At 59.8% G+C, this 19,235-nt stretch overlaps 1 protein-coding gene across 9 annotated transcripts; it reads right to left on the bottom strand.

Moving 5' to 3' along the window:
• Positions 1-615: 615 nt before the first annotated feature.
• On the bottom strand, positions 616-18,867 carry EEF1D (eukaryotic translation elongation factor 1 delta). Of its 9 annotated transcripts, XM_050800871.1 has the most exons (10): positions 18,800-18,867; positions 14,261-14,561; positions 10,202-11,358; positions 7,905-8,028; positions 7,390-7,461; positions 2,107-2,206; positions 1,932-2,032; positions 1,369-1,590; positions 878-1,072; positions 616-714 (listed from the first exon to the last, which is right to left on the bottom strand). In XM_050800871.1, exons 3-10 carry the CDS (start codon positions 11,356-11,358, stop codon positions 676-678), a joined length of 2,010 nt encoding a protein of 669 aa, XP_050656828.1. In that variant the 5' UTR covers positions 14,261-14,561; positions 18,800-18,867; the 3' UTR covers positions 616-675. The 9 variants fall into 9 exon arrangements, with proteins under 9 accessions (XP_050656828.1, XP_050656830.1, XP_050656827.1 ...); XM_050800873.1 differs by lacking the exon at positions 10,202-11,358 and having other exon boundaries at positions 14,329-14,561; positions 18,800-18,861; XM_050800870.1 differs by lacking the exon at positions 18,800-18,867 and having other exon boundaries at positions 13,699-14,321.
• Positions 18,868-19,235: the final 368 nt, after the last annotated feature.

The raw sequence follows: 19,235 nt of genomic DNA, 5'->3' as shown, positions 1-19,235 counted from the left end.
CCAATGCAGACATGTGTGGTCCAGGGGAGGGAGCGTGGCCATGCATGCTGACCACATGGGGCTGCCAGGATGTTGAGGCACAGCTCCACAGAGCCCAGGCAGCCACACTCCGGCCACCCCAGAACATCAGGGGAGGGGCACAGTCCCTGGAGCAAGGGGGCAGGGCTTCCAGGAATGAATGAAGTGAGGGGAGGGCTGTGACAGCACATGACAAAGGGCATGGCAGCAGGGCCGGGAGCCATTGGGACCTCTTTCCTGGACAGTTCCAGGCTTGCACGCTTGCTCCCATGGGGACAGTGCCAACAGGAGGCAGAGTGGTAGGGTGGTGGGCTCTCCAGATAGTGAGCTAACAGTTTCTGTTTCTGGCTTTTTAAACCGCTATGAATTCGACTTGCTTTTGCAATGGAAAGGAGAAGACGGAGGGCCAGAGCTTTGGGAGGGAGTGGCCAGGAGATGGAGGGACAGGCAGAGGTCTGCTGGGAGCAAGGTCACATGGCCACAGAAGGTGCAGCAGCTGAGATGACTGTGTGGGAGCAGCAGGGCGGAGACGGGGCTGAGACAGGGAGGGAGACAGGCCAGGTACGAGCAGGAAATGACCAGGACAGGAGCCAGAGGGCCGGTCTCAGTCTTTAATCGTGGCAGGGCCTCAGGCACGCGCGCGCACACACTCAGGTTTCAGATCTTGTTGAAAGCTGCGATATCGACACTCTGCACCTGAGGAGAAGTGGAGGGTGATGGTCAGGGCTGTTCCCCTAGAGCCCACTCGGAGCCAGGAGCCTCCTCTGAGGGGGGTTCACTCTGGGACTCGCTCCCCACTGCCCCAGTACAGGGCGTGGGCCAGGGCCCCCAGTCTCCTCTCCCCGGCCAGCCCACTCACGTGCTCCTCAAACTTGGTGATCTCCTCCTCCAGCAAGTCTGTCCCCACCTTGTCGTCCTCCACCACACACTGAATCTGTAGCTTCCGGATACCGTAGCCCACGGGCACCAGCTTGGAGGCCCCCCAGACCAGCCCGTCCAGCTGGATAGATCGCACACAGGCCTCCAGCTGGGCCATGTCCGTCTCATCGTCCCACTGTGGGGAAAGGGGAGGAAAAGCTGGGGTCAGGCACCCTCAGAACACCCAGGAAGTACCTGCGTGCCCCCTACCCCCTACCCACTGTGTGCACAATTGTTTCCTTAAAGGGCCCTCAGAAAATCCAAATTCACACCTTCCTGTCTCCAAGTTTGTGTTTATCCCAAGACTTCTCAACTTGGCGTTAAAGTCTCCCCAGAACCGAGAGAGCAGGGGAGGGAGGGTCACAGGCTGAGCCAGCTGGGCAGGCACCAGGGCAATGCCCGGCTCCCAGAAGCTCCACCCTGCCCACTCACAGGCTTGACATCCAGCAGGATGGAGGACTTGGCCACCAGTGCAGGCTTCTTGGCCTTCTTCTCCGCGTACTGCCGCAGCCGCTCCTCCCGCAGCTGTGCCGCCTCCTTGTCCTCCTCCTCATTGTCGCTGCCAAACAGGTCAATGTCATCATCCTCGTCATCCTCTGCTGGTGTGGCTGGCTTCTTGGCCGGGGGCTCCACTTGGCGCATGGGAGACACGTGCTGCCACAGGGGAGGGCATAGAAGGCATGGCTGAGACGCCCCAACCAGGGCCCAGAGCTGCCTGGCCACCTCCTAGGCCCTCCTCCCTCCCTCGACCGGAGCAAGGGCAGCCCCTGTGCACCCCTGCTGTGGTTCCCCACATGCAGGCCCCAGGAAAGACAAGAACTGCCTCTACCTGCCTAGGGGATTAGTGCAGGCCTAACTGTAAACCTTCCTGGGGACCTGAGGACTCCAGTATTCTGGCTGCCAGCTCATCACTGCTGGAGCCAGTGTACATGGAGACATGGAAGCCAGCAGGGCCACGTGGTCCCTGCAGTGTCAGGCGTGGGGAGAGCACTCACCTGGGTCTGTGGGGCCGTGGCCCGGTGGCCAGGCGAGCTCTTCTCCAGCACGTTCAGCCGGGCCTCCAGCTTGGAGATGGCCTGCTGCAGCTCCTGTACCACTGTGGGGGCAAGGGGAGCACGGTTAGATGGCAGGGGCCAGGGACAGCCCCTACCCACTGGCCCGGGGCCTCACCGCCACGCAGGCTCTGGTTCTCCACTTCCAGACTGGCGATCCGGACGACAAGCTCGCTGTGGTCTCCGCTGGGGCCGCTGGAGGCCCCGGGGCCTGAGGTCTGCAAGGCAGGAGGAGGGGAGGGCTCAGTGCCCAGCCTGCTCCTGGGGTCCCCTCAGAGGCTCCAGTCAGCTCCACCAGGTCCCCCTGCCATGCTCAGGACTGCAGGAACTCAGAGGAGGAAAACTCTGGCTCGGGAGAGCAGGAGGTACCCCCTGCTGATGCCCAGCTCAAACATATGACCTCGGAGATGGTGGCCGCCACAGACCACAGTGAAATTCTCAGCCAGGCAAAGTCCAGGACAGGAAGCTCTTGGTGCCCCAAACACTGAAGGTGTGGGGAGCTGGGCCATGGCTGCTGCTGCCCGTCAGGATTCTGCTGAGCAGTCAGGCTCAGAGGCTGGGTGGGAGATGGTGAAGGACTCACAGTCCTAGGGACAACCTGGGGCAGGCCTCAGGGGACCAGGCAGCACTGGAAATGGGAGGTGGGAGCAGCTGAGGGCCCAGTGGGGGCAGGAGGAAGGAGCCCACCTATGTGGACAGCAGCCACCCAGAGCTTTGTCTCCATGGGCCTCATGCCTGCCCATCTCACTCAGCAAGCCAGTCTCTAGGTGACCCAGGGCCCCAAGCCCACCTCATACTCCGCCATAGCTCAGACTGATGCCCTGGGGCCCAGACAGGCTCCTAGCCTCCTGGCCCTTAACAGTAGCCAGTCCTTATGCATCTACCTGCAGGCATGGGCCATTTAGCCTGCCCACCCACCAACACGATGGCTCTAAGGACAGCGTGTACCTGGCTGCATGGCGCTCTCAGCCAACCCCATCTTGGCAGCTCCCCGGGGCTCCCTCTCTGTGAGGAGGGGCCTGCAGCAGCTGGGCAGACAAGCCTGCTCCTTGCAGCAGGTGCAGACACACTCAGGCCTTTGCCCAACGTGCAGCACCAGCCCTGGGGCCCTCCTGCCACAGTCCTTGGGACCATGCTGTGGGGAATGCTTGTTTATGTATCTGGGGAGTATGGGAGCTAAGCCCCACAGATCATGGACAATGCCAAGACTGTGGCCCAGGAGGCCCACCTGGCACAGGAGGAAATGGGCAGGGAAAGGCCAGGCTGGCAGGGGCGCGTGAATGGTGGTGGGGGTGCGGAAGGCACCGGCAGAAACTGACAAGCTCTGGGGCAGAAGCTGAAGCATGGGAGGGCCAGGCTGTGGGGCGTCAGGGGGCATGGAGAATCACAGCAGACCTCCTGAGGGGGTGGGGCTGGGTCCCGAGGAGGCCAGAATCCGTGAGTGGCAGGGCCAGGGCACCTGAGGCCTCATGCACCCCACATAGCAGGCCCAAGGACAAGCAAAAGGTCCCCTTTGGAAGAGGCACTAAGTCAGTACTGGCCCCGAGCTGCATGATGAGCAGTGGGGACTGTTTCACCACTGCCCTCCCTAGGCCACTAGGCCACAGCCCACAGCACTCAGGCCAGAGGGGCAGCCCCCTCCCTTGATGCTGACTCGGGGGGACTAGGGACGCTAGGCATCAGAGTCCCTGAGCACAGCTTCAATGGGGCAGGTTCAGGTCACCCAGTGCAATCAGAGCGGGCCTCAGAGAGCCCCTCAGGGACTTAGGGGATGCCAAAGGCAAATACTTCAGAGCCAGACCCATGCCAGTAAACCCTGTGCCAGCACCACATTCCCAGAAACCCTGCAGTTCTGAAACCCCAGTGTCTGCTGAGCGCTCCCACCCCAAATCCAAGATGAGACTGGGCCCCTGCCATGGGCTGAATAATGTCCTTCCAAATCCACATGCTGGAGTCTTATCCCCCAGTATCTTAGAATGTGACCTTATTTGGAGACAAGGCCTTTACAGAGATAATTGTCACTGAGGGGTGGGGGGTAATCCAATCCGACTGGTGTCTAATAAGAAGACATCATGACACACAAACACTCAGAGGGATGACTGTGTGAGGACGTGGAGAAGACTGTCTACATGCTGAGAGGCCTCAGGAGAAACCAGCCCTGCTGCCACCTCAATCATGGACTTCCAGCCTCTAGAGCTGTGAGAAAACACATGTGGTTTAAGTCACCTAGTCTATGGAACTTTGTTATAGCGGCAAACCAGTCCCTAAGCCCTAATAGTGTGAATACCTGCCTGTCCCAGAGACCATGACTTCGGGGTTGACCCTACACAGCCAGGGCTGAAGAGTTCCTGCAGCCCCAGGGCCAAGCCCCCGACCACTGCCTTCTGGGCACTGGAGGGCAGTATGCCTGACTTGAGTGCAAAAATCTGTGGTACCTTTATCTCGGGTCTGCCTAGCCTGGACCTGGTCAGGTGCCTGGGCAAGCTAGGGGTGCTGGGTTGGGATCTGCACAGAACGCAAGGCACGAAGAAGCACCCACCTGGTAGACAGGAGTGGCAGCCCTTCCTGGGCTCACCCCTCCAGGGATGCCCAGCTTATGGCTCGGGAGCCAGCACACCCCTAGCTGGCTGTGACTGTGGCGGACAGAATCATGGCCCCCACAAAGATGTCCACATACAAGTCCCCAGAGCCTGTAAATATAGTCTCCCATGGCAAAAGCGATTCTGCAGATGTGATATGATTAATTTAAGAGGATCTCAAGATGGAGAGAAGATGCTGGATCACCCAGGCGGGGACACTGTCATCACAAGGGCCCACACGAGGCAGCAGGAGCGAGGAAAGGGAGAGGCAGGCTGAGTGATGAGACAGCTGTTTAGGAGCCTCGGGCCAAGGACTGTGAGCAGCTTCCAGCAGCCAGAAGAGACAAGGAAGCGGATTCTCCCCATAGAGACACCAGAAGGACCACAGCCTCGATTTTGCCCCATAAGACGATCTCAGACTTCTGGCCTCTGGAACTGTAAGGTGAGGAACTTGTGCTGTTTTAAGCCACTGAAGTGTGACAGTGTTACAGCAACATCAAGTGGAAACCAACACAGACCTTGGCCCAGGAAGTGGGGTGCTGCTGGAATGCCTAACAATATGGAGGTGGCTTTGGAGTTGGGCAGTGGTGAGGCGGGAAGAACTCCGAGGAACATGACACAAAAACCCTAGACTGGGCCGGGCGCGGCGGCTCACGCCTGTAATCCCAGCACTCTGGAAGGCCGAGGCAGGCGGATCATAACGTCAGGAATTCAAGACCAGCCTGGTCAACCTGGCGAAACCCCGTCTCTACTAAAAAAAAAAAAAAAAAAAAAAAAAAAAAAAAAAAATCAGCTGGGCTTGGTGACAGGCACCTGTAATCTCAGCTACTTGGAAGGCTGACGCAGGAGAATTGCTTGAACCCCAGAGGCGGAGACTGCAGTGAGCCAGGATCATGCCACTGCACTCCAAGCCTGGGCGACAGAGCAAGATTCTGTCCACAACCCACCCACCCCTGCCAAAAGAAAAACCCTAGCCTATCTTGAGCACACTGTTGACAGGATTCAGATGCTAAGCCCCTCAGTGAAAACTCAGAGAAGGTGAGGAACAGGGCACATCATCTTCTAGAACAACCTAAACCTAAACCGCCACGAACATGCTGTTGGTAGGAATAGGGATGTTTTTTTTTTTTTTTTTGAGACAGTCTTGCTCTGTCGCCCAGGCTGGAGTGCAGTGGCCGGATCTCGGCTCACTGCAAGCTCCGCCTCCCGGGTTTACGCCATTCTCCTGCCTCAGCCTCCCGAGTAGCTGGGACTACAGGCGCCCGCCACCTCGCCCGGCTAGTTTTTTTTTTTGTATTTTTTAGTAGAGACGGGGTTTCACTGTGTTAGCCAGGATGGTCTCGATCTCCTGACCTCGTGATCCGCCCGTCTCGGCCTCCCAAAGTGCTAGGATTACAGGCTTGAGCCACCGCGCCCGGCCGGAGTAGGGATGTTAACAAATGACAGTGGGGGGGACGATGGGCCACACAGGAGTGCGCCCTTCAAACCTCATGCGACCCACGGGTTGGACTGTGACTGCCGGGGACTAGTGACACCCTGTTGTTTCCTTCTTCTTTTTCTCATTTTTAAAGGGAATGCCTGTCCCACAATTGTATTTTGGGAACAGATAATTTGTTTTCCAGTTTCACTGGTCCACAGATGGAGAGGAATTTTGCTTCAGGATGGACCACGCAATCCCCCATGCCTGATTGGATGGGATTCTGGACTTTGGAGGGACACTGTGGGGGACCCAGGCTTCTGCAGATGTTGGTGGGGAGCAATACACCTTACGAATGAGGCAATGAGAATCTCCGACGCCCACGTCCCAACCCCCAGAGCCTGCAAATCCACTACCTGACGTGGCAAAAAGAAGAATCAGCAAATATGATTAAACTCAGGATTTTGAGGTGGGGAACATCCTGGACCTGGGATCCTGGCGGGCCCAAAGCAAACACAATAACCATGTAAGTGACAGAAGGAGGAAGGAGGCTCGGAGAGAGGCGTGAGATGCAAGTGGAGGCGGGGGTGACGAGGTTGCCTGCTGGCCACCTCGAAACAAGCAATGTGGGCATCCACTGGAATCTGGGAGAGGCAAAGGAACAGATTCCTCCTGAGCCTTGGGAAGGATGGCAACCTTGCTGACACTGGGGTCAGCCTCGTGAGACACATTTCAGACTTCTGGCCTGGAAACCCGGCATGATGGACAGTATCCCATCCCAGGGAGAACGCAGCCCCAACTCCTTGGGAATACCAGGGCTGCCACCTCCCAGAGGACAACCCTTCCCCAACCAGCCTGGCAGGCTGCAGCCACTGCCTCCAACTCCTGATCTCAGCCCGGGGCCTGGAGGCCAAGCAGGGCTACAGGGCTCCTCTCTGGGTCTCCAACTCAAGATGGTGCCAACTCTAGGCTCGGAATGCCTCGCACCTTGCAGAACCACTACTTCTCTCCCCAGTGAGGCAAGATCTAAGAGGGAACGCAGGAAGCCCCGGCAGACACACAGTCCTGCCACGGGGAGCAAGCAGGGAAGCACAGGCCCTCACAGCAGGCGCCCACAGTACACCCTGCGAATGGCACCACTCAGCTCCCAGCCGGCCCCGCAGGAACGGCCAGTGTGACCGCCAGCAGGCAGACAAGAGGTAAGCACAGAAGGGACGCGAGAGTAAGAACACTGTCCATGGCAGTCCGGGCCTGGAGGCCACAGAGCCACACGCCCCAGGAGCACAGCGCTGTGCACTCCGCCCTGACTCTGCTGTGAAGCCAAACCACCAGCAGCATCAGGAAAAATGAGACATGCTACTTGGCCGAGCAGGAGCCCGCGGGTCCGTGGGCCGCGGGTACTCACTCCGGCCAGGGATTTCTGGATGTTCTCTCTGGCTCTCGCAATGTCACGAAGGATCACGCTGGCGCCATTCTCCTGCAGACAGTGCAGAAAGAACCAGTCTTTTTTTTTTTTTTTTATTAAAAAAGAATTTAATTAAAAAACAAATCAAAAAATCCCATGAACCCTCACATAGAGACAGCAAGAAAGTATTGCACAGAACGAGAGCTCAGCGGGCCAGAAAAGTGGGAGGTGCCTGAGGCTGTGATGACAGGCACAGGCGCCCATGTCTGCGGGGAACGAGTGCCAGGCCTGGCCCCATGCCACCTGCACAGGCACCAGCAAGAGGGCCCTGAGCAGACCCAGCCCCGGGGGCCTGGCCAAGGCCACCTGCCCCAAGACCCCACGCCCAGCACCCACAGCAGAGCCACTGGGCCAGGGTGCCTCTGCCCTCCTAACCTGGCTGAACCCTCCTCGTGTGCCCCAGCCACTCCTGTCGGGCAGCAGAGCCACCCAGCCACCCCACATGCAGCCCTCACCTGGCGGGAGGCACCGGCCACAGGCCCGTTCATCTGCTCGTAGAATCTCCTTTCTGCGTCGTCATATTTGAACTTGTCAAACCAGATCTTCTCATGTACTAGGAAGTTTGTAGCCATTTTTCTGCTGGGAGGGGAAAGAGGCAAAGTCAACATGGCTGGGAAGTGGGGTTGAGACAGCCCTGGCCTCACCCTTCCCCACAGAGACCCCCGTCAGAACAGCTCAGAAGCACCAGGGTGCGGCAGGGCTGACACCCACTTCAAACACCAGTGGTTCTCCACAAAGCGACACCAAGCCTGTAAGCCCTCACCCCACATGGCGTCCCCAGGCCTGTCTTCCAGACGAGGGGTTCTCAAAGTGTGGTCCAAGAACCTCTGGGGGTCCCAAGGCCCTACCCTTTCACTCACATGAAGCTGGGTTTATGTCAAACAGCTGGAGTGCGGAGGCAGGTACAAGGGCCCAGCTGCCTCCCACTAAGCCAGACACCCAAGAGATTTGCAAAAATCTCAAGCAAGGCCATTCTGCTCACTGAATTTTTTGGTTATGGGAAAAGTATTTCTCATAAAAAAAAAGTTAGTAATATGTAACGAGTTTCTTCTTCAACAAATAATTACACTTAGCATTTCTTTTTTTTTTTTTTGAGCGGGAGTCTCACTCTGTTGCCCAGGCTGGAATCAGTGGTGCGATAGCTCACCGCAACCTCCGCCTCCTGGGTTCAAGTGATTTTCCTGCCTCAGCCTCCCGAGTAACTGGGACTACAAGTGTGCACCACTGTGCTTGGCTAATTTTTTATATTTTTAGTAGAGAAGGGGTTTCACCATGTTGGCCAGGCTGGTCTTGAACTCCTGACATCAGGTGATCCACCCGCCTCAGCCTCCCAAAGTGCTGGGATTACAGGCGTGAGCCACCGCGCCCGGCCCATTTCTCGGTTTTAATTGCTAATGTGGTAAAAATCAATAGGTACAATGAAAGCTGTTTGGGGTCCTGAGAGCAAGAAGGTCGAGAATGGGTGCCCTAGACAGGGACTATGGCCCACAGGTAAATCCAGCCCGTGGTTTTACTGGCACACAGCCCCACCTCGTGCTCCTCCCATGGCCGGCAGCAGAGGAGCTGGGCAGACGACTCTGTGGCCGGGGCCCAGACCCTCTGGTTCTTTATGGAGTTTGCTGCCTCCCACCCTGGACTGGCCGAGACCCTCCTACTGTCCAACCAAGTACATCAGAACTGTCCCCATCCTGCTCTGCCGCCCGTCTGTGTGTGGACTCCGGACCATCGCTGGACCTCGTCAAGTGTCCTCTCGGTAACAAAGGGCTGGAGTCTGTGAGCCTCCTCCGCGTCCCTCACCCAGGACACTCTCCCGGCGAGGAGGGACCGGGCCACCGTGAATACCAGGGCAGGTGGAAGGGCAGGAGGTCAGCACTCCCCCATGGGGTCCCGCCTTCAGGTGATCTTGTCAACCAGCAAATCCAGACCCCTGGGGGTCCAAGGTTGGCACCACTTCCTTGGGGGCTTAGGCAGCAGCTTGGGACACTCGGCCGGGGCCTTCAGAGTCCTTCCCTGACTCAGCCTGCCCCACCACCAGGGCGCCCTCGCCAGCAGGCCAGCCTCGCCACTTCCATGCCCTCCGTATTCCCTTCCACGTCCAATCGCCTACCCACCTGCCTGGCCCCAGAGACTGCTGCTGGGGTTGCACCTGCACCCTGGAGCAAGCCCCCAGCACCCAGAGGGAGGTCACACAGACCGGGCACCCTGGGATGGGGGCCACCTGACCAGCCACATGCCCATGCATCTGAGATGCCACCACCTTCCCTCAGAGTTAGTTTCAGGTGACAAGGAAAGCTGGGGGTGCCCAGGACGGGCAGGCAGGGACACACTGGCTCCCACGTCTCATCACAGGGGAGCGCTAGGGCCAGAAACCAGCTTCAATGCTTCCTGCTCCTATGGGTAGCCTTGTCTTCTCAGCCCTGGCATGTGACAGCCACAGGGGACTCGGGGAGCTTCCCAGCCCAAGAGGGACCCTGGGCGAGGCAGAGATTCTGCCTTGTGTTGACCCCTTCCCTGCCCCCATCCAGACAGCCCAGAACTTTGTAACCCCAAGCAGTGTCCCTGGAACCCACACTGCCCAAGCACAGCACCACCTTTACTCAGCCTGCTGCTGCATTCAACTCAGCTGGGCCCAAGGTCTCGGGGAGCCCCCACCCCAGGTGGGCAGGGAGGAAGCTGGAGGAGCCCCAGCCTGGGACGGCTGTCCCTGTGCCCACAGCCCAGGCTGGGTGCCCACCCAGCACGTTTCTCCTACTTGGGTCTCAGGCTGGACACGGACAGGCCAGACCGAGGACCGGGTCGGTGAGACAGGGAGGCAGCTTCGAGGCACCAGGCCATGCGCAGGGCCTCGGCAACATGGTGGCGGCACTCAGCGCTGTCGTAGGCAGGCTTGCTGAGCCAGGGGGCCTCTGCATCCTTCTGCAGGAAGTAACAGTAGGGCAAGGCAGAGGGGGCCTCCCCGTCGGCCCACCGCGGCCCAGCCCGCTTGTTCCCTAAGACGTGGCGGCCCCGCCGGTCTCTGCGGCCCCTCCGGGCACCCTCGGCCAGGCCAGCTCGCTCTTGCAGGCGCACCTTCCCCGGGGGATGGCCGTCAAACAGGGCCTCGTAGAAGCCCCTCTCGGCTGCATCATACCGGGGCTTCTCCAGCCACACCTCCCGGACCAGTGCCTGCAGGCTGCCCAGTGGGGGCTGGCCATTGACCGGTGGGCTGGGCTGGTGGGCCGGGTTGGGGACGGCCGCCTGCTGGCCCGTGTCAGGAGTCCCCTGCCTGTGGCCACCCTCGGGAGCCAGCAACAGGGACTGAGACCACTCCACAAAGGCCCGCTCAGCCTGGTCGAAGGAGGACTTGTTGACCCAGGTCCCCCAGGTCACGTGGTGGCAGGCCACCTGGCTTCCATGGGTGCAGGGACCCCAAGGGGCCAAGGCAGGAGGCTGGGCTGCCTGGGCAGCCACGTCTGCCAGCTTCTGGCGGTAGGAACTCTCTGCCTGGTCGAAAAGTGACTTGTCCAGCCACACGCGTTCGGCCGAGAGCCCCAGGAGGGCCGGGGCCGCCGGGCCGAGACCACTCTTGTCCAGCCACACGGGTTCAGCCGAGAGCCCCAGGAGGGCCGGGGCCGCCGGGCCGAGCCCACTCTTGGGGGAGCGCTTTCTCTTTTTCTGCAGGGGCTTCCTGCCGTCCTGGCTCTTCCTGGGATCACTCCTGCTGCTGCCGTCAGGGGCCTCTGCCTCATCAGTGTCCTCAGGGTCGTCCTGGCCGGGCCCATTCATAGCTGGCCCCTCGGCTGGCAGCTGCTGGGCGGAGGCGGCCGCCTGCATGGCCTCGTGCTCGTAGAAGCGCCGCTCGGCCTCCTCATACTTGTGCTTGTCTTCCCACACGGTCTCCAGGGTGCAGGAGGCCTTCCCGCTCCTCATCTTCCGGACACAGCGATAAAAAGCAAGCAGAGGGCAGAGTTGCAACACTGCGGGTGGCCGTGGCCCCGTGCCCACCCTCCCCGTGGCTGCCCTCCCAGGGCAGGGGCTGAGGATGCTCCCCAGTGGGGCTTTCATGAGATGACATTCAAGGACTTGAAAGTCAAGCCCATGTGGGGGATGCTGTGTTGTAAAGAGAAAACAGGCCGGGTGCAGTGGCTCATGCCTGTAATCGCAGCACTTTGGGAGGCCAAGTGCCTCCCAATACATGAACAATACATACCTTTTTAAAGTGAACGTATGGCCCATGAAATATCTGAGACATACTCATACTATAAAATTTTTCGGCTGGGCGCGGTGGCTCAAGCCTGTAATCCCAGCACTTTGGGAGGCCGAGACGGGTGGATCACGAGGTCAGGAGATCGAGACCATCCTGGATAACACGGTGAAACCCCGTCTCTACTAAGAAATACAAAAAACTAGCCGGGCGAGGTGGCGGGCGCCTGTAGTCCCAGCTACTCGGGAGGCTGAGGCCGGAGAATGGCGTGAACCCGGGAGGCGGAGCTTGCAGTGAGCTGAGATCCGGCCACTGCACTCCAGCCTGGGCTACGGAGCGAGACTCCGTCTCAAAAAAAAAAAAAAAAAAAAAAAAAAAAAAAAAATTTTTCATCATTTATCTGAAGTAGGCTTTAACTGGCTAACTGGCTTTCTCTGCATTTTTGCATAGGACAGGCTTGGCCACCCCACTGTGGTGGCTGGTGTTCCCATCCTACAGAATGGCCTCTGTGGCTGTCCTGGCCACACCAGTACCACACCCAGAGCACACTCAAAGGTCTTAGAAAAGAGGGAGCCTCAGCCGGGTGCGGTGGCTCACCCCTGTAATCCCAACACTTTGGGAAGCCTAGGCGGATGGATCACAAGGTCTGGAGATTGAGACCATCCTGGCTAACACGTTGAAACCCTGTCTCTACTAAACACACACACACACACAAAACAAACTAGCCGGGCGTGGTGGTGGGAGCCTGTAGTCCCAGCTACTCGGAGGCTGAGGCAGGAGAATGGCATGAAGCCGGGAGGCGGAGCTTGCAGTGAGCAGAGTTCGCCACTGCACTCCAGGAAACTCGTCTCCAAAAAAAAAAAAAAAAAAAAAAAAAAAAAAGAGGGAGCCTCTCTGTGGGCCTGACTGTCCTCCCCGGGAGGGGGCCAGGTGACTGGGCAGAGGGTGGAATGCCCACTCGTGAAGGGTCACATCAACGGGACTCGCCAGGGAGGATGCTGGTGACCAGTGTGTAGAAAGGGGCCAAGCGCCTGGAGCACTGAGACGGCTCTGGGCTCTCTATTAGCCGCCGTGGCTTCCCAACTGGAGTCCATATCTTTGGGTCCATCCGAGCTAAAGGGGCATCATGGGGATCTCACAGTCCCAGGACATCAGGGTCCCCTCTCAGGTTGGGTTCTGTGTGATGTAAGAGGGACCATCTTGGTGGGAGACAGGTTGTGAGGCTCCACCCCCACTTGCTACCCCCAATGAGGCCTGGGAGCCTCAGCCTCCTCCCTGGATGAGGTGCTCCCTCAAGCTCTGGGCAACCTCAGTCGTCTGCTGCCCCAGTGCTCCAGCAGCCATGTGGGATCCTGCTGGGGGCATGCTCTGCTCCCAGGTGTCCAGTGTGGTGTTACAGAAAGGACAGACCCAGAAGGCCAGGGGCAAATCTGCTCTTGGGATACAGGTCAGCGCCCCAGCCCGCGCTCGGCCTGCGGTATCTTCCTCCCCAGCCATGCCCGACTCCAGGCTCTGCTCCCCAAAAGCAGAAACGCCTGGGTCTAACCAACACCTAGGAGCACCCTCAAGAGGGGGCGTGCAGCCGCCCCTCACGGACACTGCTGCTAGTCAGCTGCCTCCGCAGATGTGTCTAGTGGAGCCTGAAGGCAGACCCAGTGGCCTCAGGGCACTTGGCTGTGACTGGGACCACCTGCCTGGTCTTCACCCAGAGGGAGGCAGCCTTCAGTCAAGAACAGACCCTTCACACCAGTGGCTACGGGTCTACGCCCCTCTCCTAACATCCTTACTCAACAAAACCAAGGCAGGTTCCAATGCCTCCAGTGGGGTGCTGAGCTGTCTACACTCCACCCAGGCGGGGAGGACCTTTGGGAAGCCCCCTGCACTGCACTCTGAAGCCTCTTAAGTGGAACATGGAGTTTTTTCTGGGCATGTAGCTAGAATCCCTCAGTCCCAGCCATGAGTTCTAATGGCACCAACAAGGAATCAGGGCCAGGAGGCCACAGGGCCCATGAAGAAGCCCCTCGGCTCCCCTGCTCACTCCTCCCCCAGGCTGGGGCAGCACTTACCAAGACCAGGCTGATGGGCAGAGGCAGGGGTTGGGGGTTGGGGGTTGGAGGTGGGAGCAAGAGCCCAGGAGACAGGGCATTGTGACATCGTGCAGTAGACCCCTGCCAGTCTCTCTGATCCCACGGAGCAGTGCAGGTCCCATCAGCAGTGCCACTGAGCTGGCCCCCAGTGCCAATGCCCTACCAGACTTTACTGGCCAAGGTGGCCTCAGACTATGTTCTTGGGGGCTCCGGGCAGAAGCTGCCACTCAGCGAGGGGAAGCCACTTCTCAGGCTCCTACCGAGACCTGGCACTGCCACCACTTCCCCACAGGGAGCAGCGTGTCGGGTGCTGACCTGCCAGCCCAGGCCAGGACCCTGCTTAGGGCCACACAGGGTGCCCACCTGCTGCTGCCCCATCCAGAAAACCCAATTCCTCCACTTTACAGATGGGAAACCGCAGCCCCTCTGGGCAGGCTGGGTCATGCACAGGTGGTGTTGGGGTTCCCTTGGGTACAGTGATGGCTGGGGGTTCCCTGGTCAAATGAAGGGGAATGGGGCATGAGGACAGGTGGGTACTTACTTTGCTTTGGCCTCCTAGGACAGCATGAAGGAAAAGCAGCAAGGTTAGAGGCAGACAGAAAGACTAACCGGGTCAGACACAGCAGCAGGGCAGCCCGAGCCGGCAGAAGGCCTTTCCAGAAGCTGCTTGGCGAGGTGGCGTGGAGGTGACATTGATGGAGACGGAAGCTGAGCGCCAGACAGACCCGCCACCACCACAATCCCAGGTGGCAGCTGAGTCCACACGCTCGAGGCGGCATCACTCCGTCATCCCCTGAAAGGGGAGCTCTTGGGATTACTGTTAGCTGGAGCCCAGGCAGGCCCTGGGGGACAAGCAGGGACCACTATCTGAGCCAACCTTTCCCAAATCCACCCACCCTGTCGTCACCTGAGCAAGGCAGCCTGAGACAAGGTAAGCCAACACCCACAAGCATCCCCTGGAGCTGCCAAGGAGCTCCCCAAGCCCCTCCCCTGCACTGCCCCTGTGTCTGGTCGGCTGAAGGAGCCCAGAAGATGACAAGGACCCTTAAGGGGGAGGCAGCCCAGGGCCCGCATTGGTGCAGGGCCTCTCTCAGCAGGAGCCACCATCAAGACAGGGCTGGCACCCAAGGGCCCCAGCACAAGCCGCAAAGGCCTCCCAGACTCACTCTCCCACAGTGTGCACACAAGGACAGGACCTTTACCCCGTTTACTCCTCAGCGGGAGACACTAGGTGTCCAGCTCCTAATCTCACGAGAGCCAGCTCATAAACTCTGCAAGCTCTGGGAAGGGTAGCTGGGCACAGCTGAAAGCCCAGCCACCAGCCTGTGTCCTGGGTGGGACTGGGCAGGAGGGGCCACCTCCTACTGCTGAGCAATCCAAGGAGCCCTGGCTGGGATCTGTCTTCCCTCACCAACCGGAGCTCTGGCCCCAGGGCCCTGCTCACCTCTGTGCACCCCACACTGCAGCAGGGAGCACCCTGCTGGGAGGAACCGGGCACCCTGCAGGAGTCAGGTGTAGATGAGGATGCTACGGAGGCAGCTGCCCCATAGGACCAGTAAGAGGGGTCTTGGGTGGGCTTCCCTGCAGATAGGAAGCCCTCAGGAGACACCACAGTGAGCCATGCTGGAGACCTGGAGGCCAGGCCCATCACCTGGGGAGCTGGCCACTGACAGCGGGCAGACAGCCTCCCAGGACAGCCAGCACAGCTCCCCACACCTCCAAGCCCACCTCCTCATTTCCCCGCTTCCTGTGTTCCCAAGCACGAGAGGACCTGCCGGACGGAACGCACCATCTCTCCTAAGAGATCAAGTCTGAGCTTCAACGCTTGCGCCGACAGGCACATGCAAGCCTGTCTCCTCCAGCAGGAGAGCCCGGAGTAGACGCAACGACTTTTTCAACTGCATCCCTACAAACAGTCAGCCCCTTCGCTCCTGCAGTTTATCTAAGCTCGGGAGGAGCTTGCTAAAGAGAACACAGGGAGACAGCCAGCTGTCAGAGAAGCAGTCTTGGAAACGCCAGAGTCAGGCCCCAGAGGGAAATGGCCCAAGTATCCCCACTCTGCTCCTGGAAGCAGGCCAGGCTCACCACCAAGGCTCTTCCCTGAGGAGCAGACAGTGTCTGCCAAACACCCGAGCCTCTGGCAGCTGCCCAGAGTTTGAGGGTACCGTGGGGTCCTGGCTCTGGAAGGCTCCACCCAGCTAACAGGGCCTGTGACACAGGTGGCACCCAGCAAGACCCAGTGCAGTGCCATGGCTCTCACAGCCTCCCCGTCCCTGTCCTGGGAGCAGCCCCGGCAAGGACGCTCCTACCCAGAAGACTCCAGGTCAGGAGGGCAGGGCCCTGAGGAAGGTGAGGACGTCCTGGAGAGCTGTGGCCATCAAGGTGCTTTGCAGCCTGGAGGTCTCCACACACCTGGGCAAACGGAAGCTTTCTGGGAGAAACTGGCTCCCAGGCCCTGCCCTCCAAGCCACCCCATCACAGTGGCACACACAGACAGGTTCCCAGATTGTCCAGCCTCCACCGGGAGAAGTCAGGGAGGGGGCAGGGGATGGGGTCAGCCACCGGCTCGGCCTGTGCACGCCCACCCCTCCCAGCAGCACCTCTCTCTGGCCCACCTGGCTGGCCGGAGTCTGTGGACTGGCACTGCCTGATACAACTTTCAGTATTTTCAGTGCCCAAAGGGTGCAACGACTAGCCCTTAAAATGAGGCTAGAGCCCCTGAGGAAGTGGGTCTTTAGGCAGAGCCACTGCACAGCAGGGCAGCGCACAGGACAGATCAACGTCTTCCTGCGTGGAGGCCTTTGGTCTTTCTTTTTTTGAGATTGAGTCTCGCTCTGTCACCAGGCTGGAGTGCAGTGGCGCGATCTTGGCTCGCTGCAACCTCCAACTCCCCAGTTCAAGTGATTCTCCTGCCTTAGCATCCCAAGTAGCTGGGACTACAGGCACGTGCAACCATGGCCAGCTAATTTTTTTTCATATTTTTAGTAGAGACAGAGATTTACCATGTTTGCCAGGCTGGTCTCGAACTCCTGACGTCAGGTGATCTGCCCACCTTGGCCTCCCAAAGTGCTGGGAATACAGGCATGAGCCACACGGCTGGCCTAATTTTTGTGATTTTAGTAGAGATGGGGTTTTACCATGCTGACCAGGATGGTCTCGATCTTCTGACCTCGTGATCTGCCCGCCTTGGCCTCCCAAAGTGCTGGGATCACAGGCATGAGCTACCGCGCCCAGCCGCCTTTGGTCTTTTCAAGAGGTAAGAAAAAAAAAAACCTCCACAGCTCCACATTTCCACTCAGCCACTTTCCTGTCTGACCCCTGGATATTCCAGCCCTACTGGGAAACACCAGCCTGCCCTGCATACCTCAGAGCGCTCACTGTAGCTACCCAAGCCACCCTGCCCCAGGCCAAGCCCCACCCCAACCATGTCTGTTCTGAAATGCCACTGCAGGTCAGCTCCACGTCCAGCCCTGCTTGCGGGACTCTGGCCGACCCTGCCTGCCCAGTGCAGCCCCCGTGCCTCCTGGGTGGCTCCAGCACTGCACAGGCTTTCTGGAACCCCTGACAATACAAGACCCACGCCACACCTCACACGGCACCCTTGGCTGCCAGCAAGGCGGGAGAGCTGGAGCCCTGTGACAGGCTCCTACACCAGCACTTAGCATAACACACTGCCACCAGCTTCCAACACGCTGCTGTCACAACACTGGCACGGGATGATGACACACAAATGCTCAATGCCACATTTCCTGTCCTCAGCCCCCAGAAAGCTGATGCCAGTGCACGGCACAGCCCCGATACTCTTTGTCCATCATCAAGCATGTGTGCCCACCTGTGCTAAACCCTGCAGCAGGTTCACCCAGCAACCCAGGAGCAAAGCCCAGAGGGCCTAGTCCTCCAGAGAGGGCGGGAGGCAGCAGGGGCTCTGCTGGCTGGGCGCGCACTCTGCCAGCACTGACCACGTGTGAACCCTGCAGCAGCCCAGGGGAGATGCTGCTGTCTCACAGGATTGGCACTGCGCCCAGAAAGCCTCTACAGGGGCAGGTCTAGGAGCCTGGCTAGGCCGGAGGCATTTGGTGAGAAGGCGAAGGTGAGCGTCCACTTCCTCAGAGGACACTTGGGGGCTCCTTCCACACCTTCCGAGTACATCCCCCACCCCCAGAACACGGCTGGGCACACACAGGGGCTCCGGAAGTAACCAACTGCCTGCGAGCCAGCTGCTTAAGGCTCATGGGGTCCAGATGACAGGACGGTCGGAGCTGTAGAAGGAGGCTGCTCAGGTGAGATGGCCTGGCCTGCCTCCCTGGGAGGTGAGCCACAGGCAGTGTCAACTTAAGAAGCACCCCGCCCTGTCAGGCAAGGACGACCCCAGGTTTAGCTACACAGTTCTTTTGCTGCCAGGCAGTCCTCCATTCTGGAAACCAATCCTGATGTCTCATCAGGTCCCCAACTCACTCCGCCCCCTTTGCCTTCCACTTAAAGCCTCTGAAAGTACTACTACTTAGCAACACCATCCCCGCCCCCTTCAGAGGCTGCCCGACCACCCTATCTCCAAATCAAGAGACGTAAATTTTGACTCAGTCACAATTCAGGCTTATTCATTTCTGTGTTCACTAGCGTCTAAGTTCCAAGAGTGTTGCGTCCGTGCTTATCCCCTCCGTGCTCAGCTGATGCGTGCAGTAACTGGTGCTTAATAAACACGTGGTGGATGGTCTGCAGGCCAGAGAACAGCTGGGGCAGATGTTTGGTCTCCCACGGAGACGGCAGCAAACACAGGCCTTAGGCCCCAGCAGCCTGGCCGAGGGGCGTCCCACGACCGGGATGCGCCGTGAGCCAGTGCTCCCGGCACCCCCGGCCCGCGGACGCCCTCCAGGCCGGCCACGTGGCCTCGGTCGCCCCGCCCCTCTGCGCTCGCCCCAAAAGCCGTACTTGGCCCACGTCCCCTAAGCCGGCGCTGGCGCACTTGCGCCTCAGTCCCTAACGGCGCGAGCTTCTGGTGCAGCCCGGGCCGCCCGCCCTCCCGGCCTCTCGGGCGTCTCTGACGCGCCCGACTCCTTCCGGCAGGGGCAGCGGTACTCACACGCCAGCCAAGGACGCGGCGACCAGGGAGGAGGAATCGGCGGACACGGGATGCCTGAGGAAAGGGAGGGCCGGCCAGGCCGCGCACGGGAAATGAAGCACTGGGCTCTACCAAGAGCCGCGGGCCGGGGGCCCAGGGGGGGACGCGGCCCCTGCACACGCTCCGCCTGGCCGCCGGGGCCCTAGACGCGCTGCGCCCCGACACTTCAAAGGCAGAATTCCGTTGGAGACGACTGCGGAGGCCGCTCTTCAGCGGAGGAGTCTGCACAAATGCCGGGAACGGGCGGCTGCGCGCGCGCCCCCCTGCGTCTCGAGGCCAGTGGTGTCGCCGGTGGGGCGGGGCCGAAGGCCGGCACGCGCCGAGTGGCGCACGAGGCGGCCAGCGCGCAGGCGCGGGGCGGGGCCGGGCCGGGCTGGGTCAGCGCGCGTGCGCCCGC

This window comes from Macaca thibetana, chromosome 8, assembly GCF_024542745.1.
Source record: "Macaca thibetana thibetana isolate TM-01 chromosome 8, ASM2454274v1, whole genome shotgun sequence".
In the NCBI taxonomy this organism is placed as follows: Eukaryota; Metazoa; Chordata; class Mammalia; order Primates; family Cercopithecidae; genus Macaca; species Macaca thibetana.
This window is presented reverse-complemented; position numbering and strand designations above follow the sequence as displayed.